General features: G+C 34.1%; 1 protein-coding gene across 11 annotated transcripts in view; it reads right to left on the bottom strand.

The window, feature by feature from the left end:
• The window catches only part of CDC14A (cell division cycle 14A), a 250,070-nt gene that overhangs the window by 40,020 nt on the left and 193,697 nt on the right, over window positions 1-16,353 (bottom strand). For all 11 annotated transcript variants that reach the window (XM_074188266.1, XM_074188273.1, XM_074188274.1 and 8 more), the window contains 2 exons: window positions 7,855-8,014; window positions 708-823 (listed from right to left, as the gene is read on the bottom strand). In XM_074188266.1, coding sequence (XP_074044367.1) covers window positions 708-823; window positions 7,855-8,014 — 276 coding nt within the window. The remainder of the gene's footprint in view (window positions 1-707; window positions 824-7,854; window positions 8,015-16,353) is intronic.

Here is a 16,353-nt window from a genome sequence, read left to right as displayed (position 1 = left end):
CCAATCAGGACAGAAAAATGGAGACCTCTTTGTTTCCATCTATTCCTCATCCAAAGGATTTAAAGTCTAGGGTTCAGAAAATCAGTTCCAACTGGGGGAATTTCATAATAACTGCCAATTTCTTTTCTTTTTTTATTAGGTTTTTGCAAGGCAATGGGGTTAAGTGGCTTTCCCAAGGTCACACAAGTAGGTAATTATTAAGTGTCTGAGAATAGATTTGAACTCAGATACTCCTAACTCCAGGGCCGGTCCTCTATCTTCTGTGCCACCTAGCCACCAATTGAACTGCCAATTCAAAATCAAGGCAAGTTTAAACTTTGTGGTTATGTATCTCTCTTGTGTTTTTCCAGGTCCTTGATCTTACTCAGAAGTAGAAATTAATCTGGGGGAAAATGATGAGAACTTGGCAGCAAATAGAAAGGAATACTGTTATATCCTCATTTTAGCAAAATGTAGTTATACAAATGTCAAGTTAACTGTTGTCCATAACATGAAAAGGTCAATAAACTCAACTGAAAAATGAAAAATATGGTAACAATTTTTTTAAATTAAGAATTGGATTAGATTGCTTAAAGGATATGGAGTGCAAATAAATATTCTAAGGGAAAGGGAAACAGAGAGACAGAGACAAAGACAGAGAGTATGTTTGTAAAGAAAAGAAACTCATTCTGAATTAAACACATGCAGAGCCAATCCAATTCACTTACCTAAGTACACTAGCTGTTGAATTGCGTGGCTGTCGTTGATTTTTTAAGGCACGAAGTTTGTCTCCCTGTGTCACGGTATTTTTCATATCCAATTCTACATCATCATCAGTACTCCCCTGGAAAATTTTTTTAAAGTACAGGATTTATATGACAACCATCCACAGTAATTTTGCTTCTTGTATGTCCTTTAATTCAACAGTAATATCGTAAAACATTTCAGTTATATAATCTGTAGATTTATTAGCAGGACGTGTAAACCTCAAATTCAAAAGCAGAGAAAAACACCTGGTATGCAGTGTGAAATGAACACAAAAGTTAGAAGAAAGTGTCCAGGACTTAGAAGACCAAGGTTGAAATAAAATTTCTTACCCCTTACTTGTCATATTTTGGACATAATGAAGAAGCCAACAGAACATTCAGTCTGAAATGTCATCTGCTATTATCTGCTCTTCATTCCATTTTTTGACATGATTTTTAAAACATCTTAAGTTCTGTTAGCATCCACCTCTATCTCTGTAGACAACTCCCCATTTTCTTCTTCATTGGATTTGTTTCTCTTTCTATCTTCAAAACTTCATTCTTAAGAACTAAACATACATCTAGCACAGTAACTTCCTCTGAAGAATTTTAGGGGATCCAACATATAATCTTGTTTCTTGTGTGTTATGGGTCCCTTTGGCAATTTGATGAAATGTATGGGCCCCTTTTAAGAATAATGAAAAAATATGGGGAAAGGGAAATACATTTGTATCTATATCTATATCTCTATATATACACGTACACATACATATATATATATACTTATTGTGTATATTTATATGCATTTATATATGTATAAAAGACTTTTAAATTCAGAAAGAACATAAGAGGCTAAGGGGAAAGGGAGGATACTGAGAGACTGAGGGAATAAAATTAGGAGGTTATTAAAAGGGTGTGCAGATTAACAGGAATGGTGGGTATAGAAGGATATATAAGGAAGGGATTTTTGAAGGGGGTGAGTTAAGGAATAGGAAGACAAAGTAGTAAGCAGAAATAAAATAGAGGAGTGAGGAGGGGTTGTTTCTGTTTGGAAATGTAAAATAATGAGAGATACACATAAATAAAGGTTGGGAATAGAATTTATTACATTAAGAAAAAGCAGGGTTAGTAAGCATGATCTCAGATCAAGTAAAAATTAAAACAGATTTAATCAAAAGAGAAAAATAAGGAAACTATACTATATATCAGTTATAAATCAATATTGTTTCAGATTATTTAAAATAACTAGAATATATAAGGTAGAAATATTGCTCTAGTCAAAGAAATGACAAGCTGATGATTTAGAAAAATATGGAAAGATTTGGACTTAGGAAGGAAGATGTTATCCATCTTCAGAAAAAAGAGGTTCGTGGAAATAAACATAGTATAGTCTTCCATATATGTGTATGGCCATTTATTTGTATAAATATATATATGCATGAATATGAATGTGTGTGTATGTATGTGAATATGTGTACAATATGTAGGTGATTGTGAGTGTATCTGGTGTTCACTTGTAGCCTTCTTGGGGGAAAGAAGGGAGAAAAATAAAACAAAAAGATATACAGTATAGAACAAAAGAAAATTTACAAGGAAGCAAAGATGGATAATTTTGAACACAAGGTAGTTTTAATTATATAGACCTTTTTGAACTGAAAATTCATTGCTTTATATTTTGAATTCTCTCATGTTCTACTGTGTAAAAGACAATGCTTTTTTTTCTCTTCTTAGTGTGTATTGTATTTAAGTTTAGAATTTAAAAAAGAATGATTAAAAAAGAATAAAGAGTAGATGAACTATAAGACAAGAATTCTTTTTTTCTTTTTTAGGTTTTTGCAAGACAAATGGGGTTAAGTGGCTTGCCCAAAGCCACACAGCTAGGCAATTATTAAGTGTCTGAGACCAGATTTGAGCCCAGGTACTCCTGACTCCAGGGCCGGTGCTTTATCCACTACGCCACCTAGCCGCCCCAAGACAAGAATTCTTAACCTGAGGTTCATGAACCTGGTTATTGAATATTTTGATAGCTAATTTGTATTCCAATATAATTAGCTTCTTTGTAATTGTGTGCATTTTAATATATTTGAGAACATTATTCTTAAAAAGGGGTCCATGTCACTGAAGAAATTTAAGAAATTTTTTTATGAGACCCGATGAGGAAACTCCTACCAGTGCAGGTCAGTATCTACTCTGCAAATGAGAGTTGTACTTAGGTTGAATGAATGGTCCAGGGTCAGAAGAATACTCTCTATCCCTCTATATCATACTATTTCTCATGTATGAAATTTATGAAATTTAAGTCAAAGTAAAGTTTAGAGGCATTGGCCAAACATGTCCTTGTGATGAAAATGAAACTAAACAAACTATGGCATCAAACAAATTTGGGCACTGAAAATAACGGAAGAGAAAGCAATAGAAACAAAGAAATGAATGGCCCATGGAAATTTCTAAAAAGAGAAAAGAATGAGAAATATGAATCAAATGCAATATGTGTAAGATTTTTTTAATAGAAATAACACTGATTTGAGTGTGGTGCAACCTGGGTTCTAATCCAAGTTCTGCCACTCATTTTGTGACCTAAACTAAATCTTTTCTGTAGACCTCAATTTCATTTATAAAATGGGATTGAACCAAATGCTCTCCTAAGGCACCATCTTTATTATCCTGTGGTTATTGGATTATCATATCAGTTAAAGTCTTCTAAGAAGACTTTAAAGACAATTCAAAAAATGTAAGATTACACCAATAACTTGTCTGTAAAGGGAAAAAGAGAAAACAAATTGAGGAAAAGGAGCTAGAAAATGTTATTGAGGGGCAGCTAGGTGGCGCAGTGGATAAAGCACCGGCCCTGGAGTCAGGAGTACCTGGGTTCAAATCTGGTCTCAGACACTTAATAATTACCTAGCTGTGTGGCCTTGGGCAAGCCACTTAACCCCGTTTGCCTTGCAAAAAAACCTAAAAAAAAAGGGGGGGGGGAGAAAATGTTATTGAAAAAAGAATCAAACATATATGCATTTACAAAAACATCACATGTAGATTGAATTTTACAGGTAAATACATCTTTGGGAATAAAATCTTGTGCACTCAACATCCCAGGAGGGCTTTAAAAATAAGAGTAACTTGGGGAGCCTAGGTGGCATAGTGGATAAAGCACCAGCCCTGGAGTCAGGAGAACCTGGGTTCAAATCCGGTCTCAGACACTTAATAATTGCCTAGCTGTGTGGCCTTGGCCAAGCCACTTAACTCCATTTGCCTTGCAAAAACCTAAAAAGAAATAAAATAAATAAGAGTAACTTGGGGCAGCTAGGTGGCACAGTGAATAGAGCACTGGCCTTGGAGTCAGAAGTACCTGAGTTCAAATCCGGCCACAGATACTTAATAATTACCTAACTGTGTGGCCTTGGGCAAGCCACTCAACCCCATTGCCTTGCAAAAAAAAAAAAAAAAACTTAAAAAAAAAATAAGAGTAACTAGGGGCGGCTAGTTGGCGCAATGGATAGAGCACCAGACCTGGAGTCAGGAGCATCTGAGTTCAAATCCGGCCTCAGACACCTAATAATTACCTAGCTGTGTGGTCTTGGGCAAGCCACTTAACCCCATTGTCTTGCAAAAAAAAAAAAAAACCCTTAAAAAATAAATGTATCTGTGATCGGATGAAATAATTAACCTGAATGAATGAACCAAATTACCTCTAAATTTTTAACTCCATGATTATATACTGCGAAGAAGAGTGTCAAAAACAGAGTCAAGAACCTTCAGCATGGTTTAAAGACAAATCCTGGAGATCTTTAAGAAGATATGAACGATGATTTTCTGGAAAGAAATGCTTAGGGACAGTTTTTGCATTGCTGTTACAAACTGTCCATAATTATATCTCTTTATTTATTTATTTTAATTTTTTTGCAAGGCAAATGGGGTTAAGTGGTTTGCCCAAGGCCACACAGCTAGGTAATTATTAGGTGTCTGAGGTCGCATTTGAACTCAGGTGCTCCTGACTCCAGGGCCGGTGCTCTATCCACTGTGCCACCTAGCCGCCCCCATAATTACATCTCTTAGGAGTGATGTCCTCTTGTTTTCATGCCACTTTATAAATACAGTAAGCCTTTTGGTATTTTGATAACTCAACTCTCCCTCCTTTTCCTAGAAATTGGGTTTATACCAAAATTTGTTTTATAAAAAATATTATCTCAAAATTTTAACATAATTTAAATAACTAAACTCATATTAAAACCTTTAAGTATAAATATTTTAAAAATCCTTAACATCTGTCACTATGTAAATACTGCCAAAATGAAATTTACAATATTAAAAAAAAGGGGGAAAGTTGTATATGTATTCTCAGAAGAGGAAAAACTGGGACAAAACTTCTTGACCATTCTTCGTTCAATAAGTGCAATTATGCATCACGTGTGCCAGGCCCTGGAAATATGATGACAAAAACAGTCCTGCTTTCATTGCTCTTAAAGAAGTTTTATTCTCTTTGTCAGAAAAATAACAATTTATACAAATTAAGTACAAAAGATTCTAAATAGGGGCAGCTAGGTGGCTCAATGGATAGAGCACCGGCCCTGGAGTCAGGAGCACCTGAGTTCAAATCCAGCCTCAGACACTTAATAATTACCTAGCTGTGTGGCCTTGGGCAAGCCACTCAACCCCACTGCCTTGCAAAAACCTAAAAACAAAAGAAAAAGATTCTAAATAAAGTCAATTGAGAGGAAGGAGAGAGGGAACATGAACAACTTTGGAGATGAGAAAAATCCACTTACATATGATGGTACTTGAATTAGCAGAGAAAGTAAAAGAGAACCATCAAGAAAGAAGAAGCAATCAATAAATTTAGTTCATTTCAAGAACCCCTAATAAGATGGAGCTCCTAAGTCTATTCCAATGGATAGTAAGCAACAGGTTTTTACTAAGCTGTAATAACATTTAGTCAGATTAAATATTGCTTCAAGCTATCACACATTCTAAAATTGCATATGTGCTTATTTGTCTGATTTCACAAAACTATAACCATGACATCATTGTAAATTTCCATATTCATTGATAAATGATTTCCAGTTTCAAATACCATAGCACTGTTGAACGGTCACATCTGAAATTTTATCTACAATAAGTTTATAAGAGTCACTTGTAAAAGTTAAAAAAAAAACCTATTTTCTCTAGTAAGAGTGAAAGAGGAAGAAGGGAAGAAGGAAAAGAAAGCAGAAAGGGTACAATGAAAAAGAGGTCATGTGAATAGATGTACTCATTAATTATTCATATATTCTACATTCTATTAATATCATACCAGCTCCTGTCCAGATATAAATTGATCCTCTATAAAAATAAAAGCCTTTTTTTTTTAAATAGAAGCTTGGGGAACATGAGAGTCCTCAAAAAAAAGTGGAAAACAATAACATTCCAAGGTATATAGATGAATTTAATGAAAATTGTGATTTAGAAATTTCTACATTTCATGATAAATATTTTTGCTCAATCACTGAAAAATCCCATTATATCTTTAGATGTCTTTATTCATAACTATATATGATTTTAATTCATCCTGGGAAAGACTTAATAAGGATAATAATGAAAGGGCTCAGCATAAAATCCCCGGCATAAAGTCCTTCATAACCTGATTACTTCCTACCTTTCCCAGCTTCTTGTACGTTACTCTCTTACCATGTATTCTGTGATCCAGAGACATTTGGTCTCTTTTCTGTTCCTCCCAACACTGCATTTTCACTGGATCATGCCTGGAACCTTCTCTTGCTTCATTCTCTTGGTTTCCTTTAAGTTTTAGCTAAAATCCTATCTTCTACAAGAATTTGGAATTTCCGAGTCGTCTCATAAACCTAGTGCTTTCTTTCTGAAATTAACTCTAATATATCCGACACATATCTACTCTTTACATATTTATTTAAATGTCTCCCATTAGCACCTTACAGCAATCTTTTTTCCTTTTTTTTTTTTTTTGGTATTCTTCATTATTTGACCTTCAAGTGAATATCTTGAACTAATTTCTTATAAGTATCAACTGATTTGATCTCGTTGTTGTCCAACCTGCACCACAATTTGAAAGTATCCATTCTGTAGTGCTTGACTTTCTTTATAGTCCAACTCTCAGTCATACATTGCTACTGGAAAAACCATAGCTTTGATTATAACAAATCTTTTTCAGTAAGGTGATACCTCTCTACCTTTTAGCATATTGTCCAGAATTGCCATAGTTTTCCTTTCAAAGAGTAAGTGTCTATTTCTTGGCTGTAGTCACCATCTGCAGCATCTTGGGCTCAAAGATTTGACCCCACTTCCCTTTTTCTCATTCTACTTTCCAAGAAGTGATAGGACTAGTTGCCACAAACTTAGTTTTTTTGTTTTTGTCTTTAGCTTCAAGTCAGCTAAGTACACTTTCCTCATTTACCCTCATTAAGAGGCTTCTTAATTTCCGTTTACCTTTTATCATCAGAAATCTAATATTTAACATTATATAAATCAATGATTAATCCTCCTTCTATAAGTAAGATCACTTCCAACCCTGATTTTGCTCTGGAAATATAGCAAGAAGGGGGACGGGGGGGGGATCTTTCAAAATGTTACTTGTAGTTTACAATATACACTTATTCTCCCCCATTTACCTTAGTTTCATCTTAAACTACTGTCGATTAAAGAGTTTTTTACTTCATACTTTTTCCTCACAACTTCCTTTCAATGTCTTCCTTCTTTGTTAATAATCACTGAGGCAACTGAGTGATGCAGGGGATAGACTAGATAGAGACCTCTATTTGAATCCTGCTGGGTGACAATTCAAGTCCTTAAACCTTTCTCAGGCCTCTGTTTCTTACTCTATAAAATGGGATAAATAGTAGCTCTCACCTCATAGGGTTGCTGTGAGGACCAAATAATGTCATGTATGTAAAACATTTTGCAAACCTTAAAGCACTATGTATTATTCACAGAATTATAGTGTTGTATCCCTTATTCTTTGACTTCTTATTAGTTTCTGTTTAAAAGGACAAAAAAAGTATCTTTCATAACTTTAAAGTAATTAATTTAACTTGACTACAAAACCTATTATATCACATTTGCAAAATGTAACAAAATCTCAAAGAGAAAAGATATATGAATAATCCTAGAAATGATATACCTCTCCATATCTGTCCAATGTTTGTAATTTGGAATAGCTTCCACCAATAGACAGGTCATCCAAACCAGATAGAATCTTGTTTATACTTCCTTCGCTGGACGGTCTATTTTTCAGTTTGGAACGATAAATGTCTCCTTGAACCCACAATGATGTTTGTTTTCTATTCATAAGAGAAAAATAAACATTTTTGATAATCAAATATTGTTATTCAGAAGTGTATTATCTACTAGCAAATTAGATCCTATTAAGGTAAATAAATATATATGAAAAGAAAATAAATTAGACTACAATTAAAACTTTTAGATTTAAAAAAATGTGACTTATTTTCTGAAACCCAAGATCTAAGGTTTGTAAATATTCCACATTAAAATATAAGCACTTTTCAAATTATGAGATTAACAGGCTACCTATGTTATTAAATTATTTCTGTGGCAGTTGTGATCATAAAGAAATGAACATTTTGTGTACTGATCACAGCAACATCAGGTTTTTATAAAGACTTTCAATGACAAATGTTTCATTAATCTGATGACCTAGAAGAAATAATAAGAAATGAACAGATTTTTGTTTTTGATTTTTCAAGGCAATGGGGTTAAGCGACTTGCCCAAGGCCACATGGCTAGATAATTATTAAGTGTCTGAGGTCGGATTTGAACCCAGGTACTCCTGACTCCAAGGCTGGTGCTCTATTCACTGTGCCACCTAGCCACCCCTGAAATGAACAGATTTTAAGGTAATTTATTTTAAGGTGATTTTTACTGCCTCCAGAGCAGAAGAGTCAACAATACTATTTTTAAAATCTATACTATATTTCACAGGTATATCAAAGTTAGTACTATATCAGATAAACATTTTAAGAATTGAATACTGACATTATAACTCAAAATATATTTAATTATTAATTGTGCATGGATTTGTAACAAGACACATAAAACAAATATGTCACCAACCATAAAGGACCAAATCTTTTGACCTCAACTAGTTGTTTTTTTTCCTTTCAGGGGAAAAAAAATGTTTTTCGAGATGAAGAGAACTTAGGAAGAATAAGTCCAGTGATAATTTTGCATTAATACTGGGTCACTGACAAATGGTCAAAGGATATGCAAAGGCAATTTACAGATGAAAAGATCAAAGCAATCCACAGTCATATGAAAAAATCACTCTAAATCATTACTTATTAGAGAAATGCAAATTAAAGCTTCTCTGAGCTACCACCTCACACCTCTCAGACTGGCCAATATGACCAGAAAGGAAAATAATCATTGTTGGAAGGGATGTGGGAAATCTGGGACACTATTACATTGTTGGTGGAGCTGTGAAATCATCCAACCTTTCTGGAGAGAAATTTGAAACTACACCCAAAGGGCAACAAAAATGTGTATGCCCTTTGATCCAGCAATACCACTACTGGGTCTATACCCTGAAGAGATGATGAAAGAGGGTAAAAACATCACTTGTACAAAAATATTCATAGTAGCCCTGTTTGTGGTGGCAAAGAATTGGAAATCAAGTAAATGTCCTTCAATTGGAGAATGACTTAGCAAACTCTGGTATATGTATGTCATGGAACACTATTGTTCTATTAGAAACCAGGAGGAATGGAAATTCAGGGAAGCATGGAGGGATTTCCATGAACTGATGCTGAGTGAGATGAGCACAACAAGAAAAACACTGTACACCCTAACAGCAACATGGGGGTGATGATCAACCTTGATGGACTCACTCATTCCATCCGTGCAACAATCAGGGACAATTTGGGGCTCACTGCAATGGAGAATGCCATCTGTATCCAGAGAAACAACTGTGGAGTTTGAACAAAGACCAAGGACTATTACCTTAAATTTAGGGAAAAAACTGATATCTTATTTCTGTTATTGCTGTCTTTTATACTTTATGTTTCTTCCTTAAGGATATGATTCCTCTCTCATCACACTCAATTTGCATCAATGTATACCATGGAAAGAATGTAAAGACTGACAAACTGCCAGATGAGGGGAAAAATTGTAAAACTCAAACTAAATAAAATCTTTAATTTAAAAAAACTGGGTCACATTCACAGAGGTAAGGTTAATTGCTCAAAGGAATCAGATTAGGGTTTAGTTCTTTTTTTAATGGTCTATGGGTCAACAAGAGGAATTGAAAGTAGATAATGTCAATGAAATCTTTAAATCTAAAAGCAACATACTGGTTTTCTGTTGCTGACATTACTATTTTAAGCATTATATGATGAAAATGTTGATACTATATCTTTAGAGGTAGAAGGACCCTTAGAGATCATGTTATTTAATTTATATTTTTAAATTTTATTTATTTATTATTTCTCTCCTTCCCATGCTCTCCCCTCACTAAACAATTTTAAAAATAAAAAAATAAAACCCTTACAAATCTACATAGTCCAACAAACAAATTCCCATGTTGACCTTGTTCCAAAATGCATGCCTTAGTCAGAAATTTAAGTCCTTTTCTTTAACAGGAGGTGGGTAGAATGTTCCATGTGAGAACAGGAATTATTTCATTTTTGCTTTTTATCTGTGGGGCTTAGAACAATGCCTGTGTACAGTAGGCACTTATTAAAGATTTGTTGAACTGAAGTGAATGGCATGAATTGGTGTATACATGAAAGCTGAGATTACAAAAACAAAAAAACTTAAAAATCTTAAGAACTCTGATCAACACACATACCACTAGCCAGAATTGCAAAGGATTGACAATAAAGCATGCATATACCTACCTCCTAACAGAGAGGCGATGGATAAAAAGTAAAGAATGGGACATATTTTAGGGGCAAGACTAAGAATTTACTTTGACTGACTAGGCATATTTGTTATGAGGTTTTTCTCAATTGTGGGCAAAGAAGGAAGAAGAGGAAAAAAATTTGTTAATAAAAAATAAAATTTAAAAACTTCTTTAAAAAAGCTGTCTATAGTCTCAATGCTTACATGAAACAATTTGAATCTTTGGATTTTTCATTAAAACTTAACTGGAATCATTCAAATAATTAACAAAGGGAAGTCTAATAAAATTTCAGAAAGTGAATAATCAACAAATGGGTGATACCATAAAGTTCATTTGTAAGTTGATGATTTAGAATCCAGAAAACATTTTCTATTTGGGAAAAAAATTTATAAATGGTGGTTAGGTTGCTAAGCTAGTTCACAAACTCCTGTTTAAACCATAATAAAGCTGAAATACTGTATATTTACAAAGAAAAATATGTAATTAGAAAATGACTTGTAAACGTACAGTATACTCTTTGAGAATATCATGAGTTAAATATACTTATTTAAGTCATAACACTAAAAATACATCTTCTCTCTGTCCTCATATCATAAAAAGATTTACTCCTCCCACCTTCTGTTCACCACAGCAAAAGCAAGACAGAAGTTACCACCTTGATAGTGATGAGAAAAGAGGATTTCACACTATCTCAAGTCAATTTGTTATTCTTCTGAACTTGAGGAAAGGGGAAAAAAAAGGTCAACATTCAAATAAATATTTTAAAAAACAAGGAGAATAGCCTATTTTTTCAGAGATTAACTTGTCTCCAACACCCTACAAGGTTTTCTGTCATAGTACCTCCCTCCTCCCCTTGCCTACTGGTGATATCTGCACTATATTATAAAGTTTACTAATATTATTACTCTTCTCTCATTACTTTCTTCTATTTTACTAGTGTAGTAAGTATATCATAAATAACAATAGTAAGAGACACCTAAATAGTTTTTTAAAAGATTGCAGAACACTCTTACATACATTATCCCATTTAAGCCTCATAACAAACCTGTGAGGTAGATGCTACAGATATTATTATCCACATTTTACAGTTGAGGAAATTAAGGCTCAAAGAGGTTAAATGACTTGCCCCCATCACTCAGCTAATTAAAGGCAGGAGTCAGTCCAGACCTTCCTGGCTCTATATTTTTCAGTCTATCATGACATGCTGCTTCCTGTAATATGTACCTACAGAACTGGTTTGGTTCTTGATTCTTCTGTTCTCCAACTTGCTCTTACAAACCCATGGCTCTCATTCAAGATTCAACCTGATTAGTCTCAAGACAAGTCATTGCACCTGCCATAGCCTCATTTTCCTCATCTGTAATTCATAGGAAACAAGATCTAAGAAAGAACTCAGAAATAAAACCCACAGGTCCCTTTCTAGTTCTAGATCCTATGATGTCATGAGGGAAAAGTGAATAGTCAATTACCTAAGTAAGATGCAACAAGTAGTAAAATACAAAGAAGGATACTTCTGAATATTACTTTTAATAAATAATCAGGGGCAGCTAGATGGCACAGTGGATAAAGCACTGGCCCTGGAATCAGGAGTACCTGAGTTCAAATCCAGCCTCAGACACTTAATAATTACCTAGCTGTGTGGCCTTGGGCAAGCCACTTAACCCCATTTGCCTTGCAAAAACCTAAAATAAATAAATAGATGATAGATAGATAGATATAGATAGATAGATAAAAGATCAGGATGTAGAAATTCCATCTTCTGTGACACATGTAGTATTCATTGTATACATCAAGTCACATGTAGATATAAACCTCTGGAGGGTTTTTAACATAAAGGAGGACATAATATTCAAATCACAATTTACTCCTACCATCTCCTGTCCACCTCAGCAGGACCAATGCAGGAGCTTACCACCTTGACAGTGATGGGAAAAAAGGGATTTCACATTCTCTCAAGTTAATTTGTTATTACTGTCATACCTAAATGCCTTGTCCCAATTCACTGTAGCTTTACAGCAAAGGTAGGATGATAGGCTCATTGCTTTCAAGCTGAGACCAAAAAGATCATCCTAATCAACTCCCTCATTTTACAGATAAGGAAAATGAGGTTTAGAGAGGTTAGTGATTTGCATAAGGTCACATACATAGAAAATAGCAAAGCAAGAATTTGAACTCAGTTCCTTTTGACTCTAAAACCTAGTGACACTGCACTAAACTGCAGCCTTATAAAGCTTTAACAAAATTTTCAAATTGAATGCCCTATATTATTCTTATTGATCCTCCATTTTAAATTTTATTCCCCCCAGAATTTATCTGAGTCAGTAATTGACTGGATTGGTTATTTTTGTTTAGGTTTGATTTTTGTTTTGTTTTGCTTTAAAGAACACACCTGTTATCTTGGGCACAGATGTCTACCAATGAGGAGGTGGATAGAGGTGAGTATGAACCATTTCACATAATGGGACCACAGGAATTCATCTTTTAAACTGGAAGAGGTCTTCTGGATGATCTAATTCAATCTTATTAACCCTCTCTCTTTGGATATTACTATTACCAAGATGTGGAGTTTCCCAATTTCAAAGTTAAGGAGAGAGTTCTGAGGCAATCTAGTCCAAATCCTAATAATTTTCCACATTCTCAATAAGCAGTTACTCAAATTCTGCTTGACAATCTCCAATGAGGAGTCATTATCTCATGAATAAGCATAGTCTTCTTTTGGTTAGCCTTATTTGTTAGGAGGTTTTTCCTTAAATTGATCCTAAATTTTCCATTCTTAAAATAAAACTCTCTCTGGAAACAGTGCTTTGAAATAGGTCTGTGAAATCATCTGAAATGCATTTAAATGACTCATTTTCTTTGGCCCTTTGGGCAACTTGATCAGTTTTCACTTCCTACCACTGCCCACAACCAAATTAAGAAGCCAAGGGTCTCATCATTTTGAGACTCTGATATTTCCAAAGTAACCATGGAAGACTCCAGGTTGCACATACACCTGTTCTCAGTTCCAAGCTGAATTGGGGAAGGGAGGTAGGAGAGAGACTAACAAACAGTAGAATCATATCTTTAGAGGTAGAAAAGACCTTTGAGGTCACCTAAACCAAACCTCTTCATTTTATAAATAAAAAATTATGCCCAGAGAAGTTATGTGACTTGTCCCACACAACAATAAAGCCAAACCCTCAGTTCATGAATTGCTAAAAACAAGAAAGCAAAAACAAAACAAAAAACTTCATATTCATAACAATGAACAGAAATATGTAGGATGGGGAAATAAATATTAAAATTTTCCTGAAAAATTCTTTTGCGCAAACTTTTCATTTAGTAGTTGGGGTTAAGCTGCTTTGGTTCCTGTTTAAGAAAGTAAAATAAGTGAAGTCAAATATCCTGTGGATGAGTACTTCACATATAATTCAACAAAAATAAGTCTGATTGTAATAAATGTTGTATACCACCAACAGGGAACCACAGAACCAAATTATTAAGAGACACAGTAAAAGGCATCATCCCAGAACAGAATCAATTAAAAGGAGGGAGTAAGGAAAGAAAAATCTCCCACTGTTAGTTTTCATTTGATTACACTGTGATATGGGAGAAAAGTCTACTAATAACTTATACTAATTTTTAAATGAATATTTGTGTTCTTCCATTCTTTTATTGTCATATCTGAAATCAATTAGAATTTTCAAATATTTTCTTAAATAAACCACTCTTGAGTAAGTTGATTAGTCAGTGAAAAAAACATTTAACTAAATTGGCAATGAAATCCTCATGTTTCTTTAAATTACTAACTTGAATGAGAAAGGGAGAGCAAAATATTTAGATATTTTCCAAATCAAAATTTAATTTGGTTTAATTTCCTGACAAGAGTGAAAAGGCCTCCTGTCGGGCTCATTATTTTTCCCACTACCCATTCATCCATCTATTGGGGGGGTCAAACAAAAACTCACATTCATATAACACATCAAGATTTACAAAGCACAAAACCACTCTAACCAAGATCAAAAGAAATGTAGTCAATTGGGAAACAATTTTTACAACTAGCATTTCTGACCAAGGACAACTCATTTCTAAAATATACAAAGAACGGAGTCAAATTTATTAAAAAAAAAAAAAAAACAAGCCATTCTCCAATTGACAAATGGTCAAAGGATATGCAAAGAAAATTTACAGATGAGGAAATCAAACCTATCTATAGTCATATGAAAAAATCGTTCTAAATCATTACTTATTAGAGAAATGCAAATTAAAGCATCTCTGAGGTACCATCTCACATCTATCAGATTGGAACCAGAAAGGATAATATTCAATGTTGGAAGGGATGTGGGTAATCTGGCACACATTGTTGGTGGAGCTGTGAACTCATTCAACCTTTCCAGACAGCAATCTGGAATTGTGCCCAAAGGGCACTAAAAATGTGCATACTCTTGATCCTGCAATACCTCTACTGGGTTTATATCCTGAAGAAATCATGAAAAAGGGTAAAAAAAAATCACTTGTACAAAAATATTCATAGCAGCCCTATTAGTGGTAGCAAAGAATTGGAAATTGAGTGAATGTCTAATCAATTGGAGAATGGCTGAAAAAATTGTGGCATATGTAAGTTATGGAACACTATTGTTCTATTAGAAACCAGGAGGGATGGGATTTCAGAGAAGCCTGGAAAGACTTGCATGAACTGATGCTGAGCTAGATGAGCAGAATCAGAAGAACATTGTATACCCTAATGTATACCCCTAACATTAGGGTTATGATCAACCTTAATGGACTTGCTCATTCCATCAATGCAATAATCCAGGACAACTTTAGGGTGCGTCCTACAGAGAATATCATCTGTATCCAGAGAAAGAATTATGGAGTTTAAACAAACACCAAAGTCTATTACCTTCATTTTCTTTTTTAAAAGTGTCTTGTGTACTACATATTTTGCAATCCCTAATATTTTATTATCACCCCTCAAGGATATGATTTCTCTCTCAACATATTCAATTTTGATCAATGTATAGGAAACAATGTAAAGATTATCAGACTGCCTTCAGGGGGGATGGAGGAGGGAAGAGAAGGTGGGGGGAAAACTGTAAAACTCAAAACCTTACAAAAAAATGATAGGTAGAAACTACCATCATATATATAATTGGAAAACAAAATATTAAAAAAAAAGATTTACAAAGCACTTTTCTCACCATAGTCATATTACCCAGGCATTAAAAGAATTCCTTTCATAGTTGAAGAAAACAATCTCAGAGAGAGGAAGTAATTTGTATAGTCCTACAAATGGGAAGAGTTAAAACCAAGATTCCAACTTGTGTCTCTCTCTTAATTCCAAATTCACTATTCTTTCCAGTATGCCACAATCCCTCTTTCAAAAACAAAAAGAAAGCAGCATGGCACAGTGGCAAGAACACTGATTTGAAGTCAGAAGATGAATCTCTGATTCTGCATTTATTATCTGTCCCTGAGTTCAGTAAAAGTTTTATTTCCTAGGTCTCAGTTTCCTCCATAAGTGAGGTGGCTACACTGTCTATAAGATCCCTTCCATCTCTAGATCCTATGAGTTAAACATCTAAATTTGAACCATTGTTCCCCTTAGAGTTCAGTAGTCTATAACATTTTGTTATAATAATCAATACCATAAAGATAATAGGATTTAAAACTAGCTATATCAAATAGATCAGGAAAAAGGAAAGTAATTCAACATTTACTAAAGTCCTTTCTAATGTGCAAAGCAATGAATTTTGGGGAGATACATAGACAAAAATGATATAA

Source organism: Macrotis lagotis, chromosome 5 (genome assembly GCF_037893015.1).
Source record: "Macrotis lagotis isolate mMagLag1 chromosome 5, bilby.v1.9.chrom.fasta, whole genome shotgun sequence".
NCBI classification, from domain to species: domain Eukaryota; kingdom Metazoa; phylum Chordata; class Mammalia; order Peramelemorphia; family Peramelidae; genus Macrotis; species Macrotis lagotis.
This window is presented reverse-complemented; position numbering and strand designations above follow the sequence as displayed.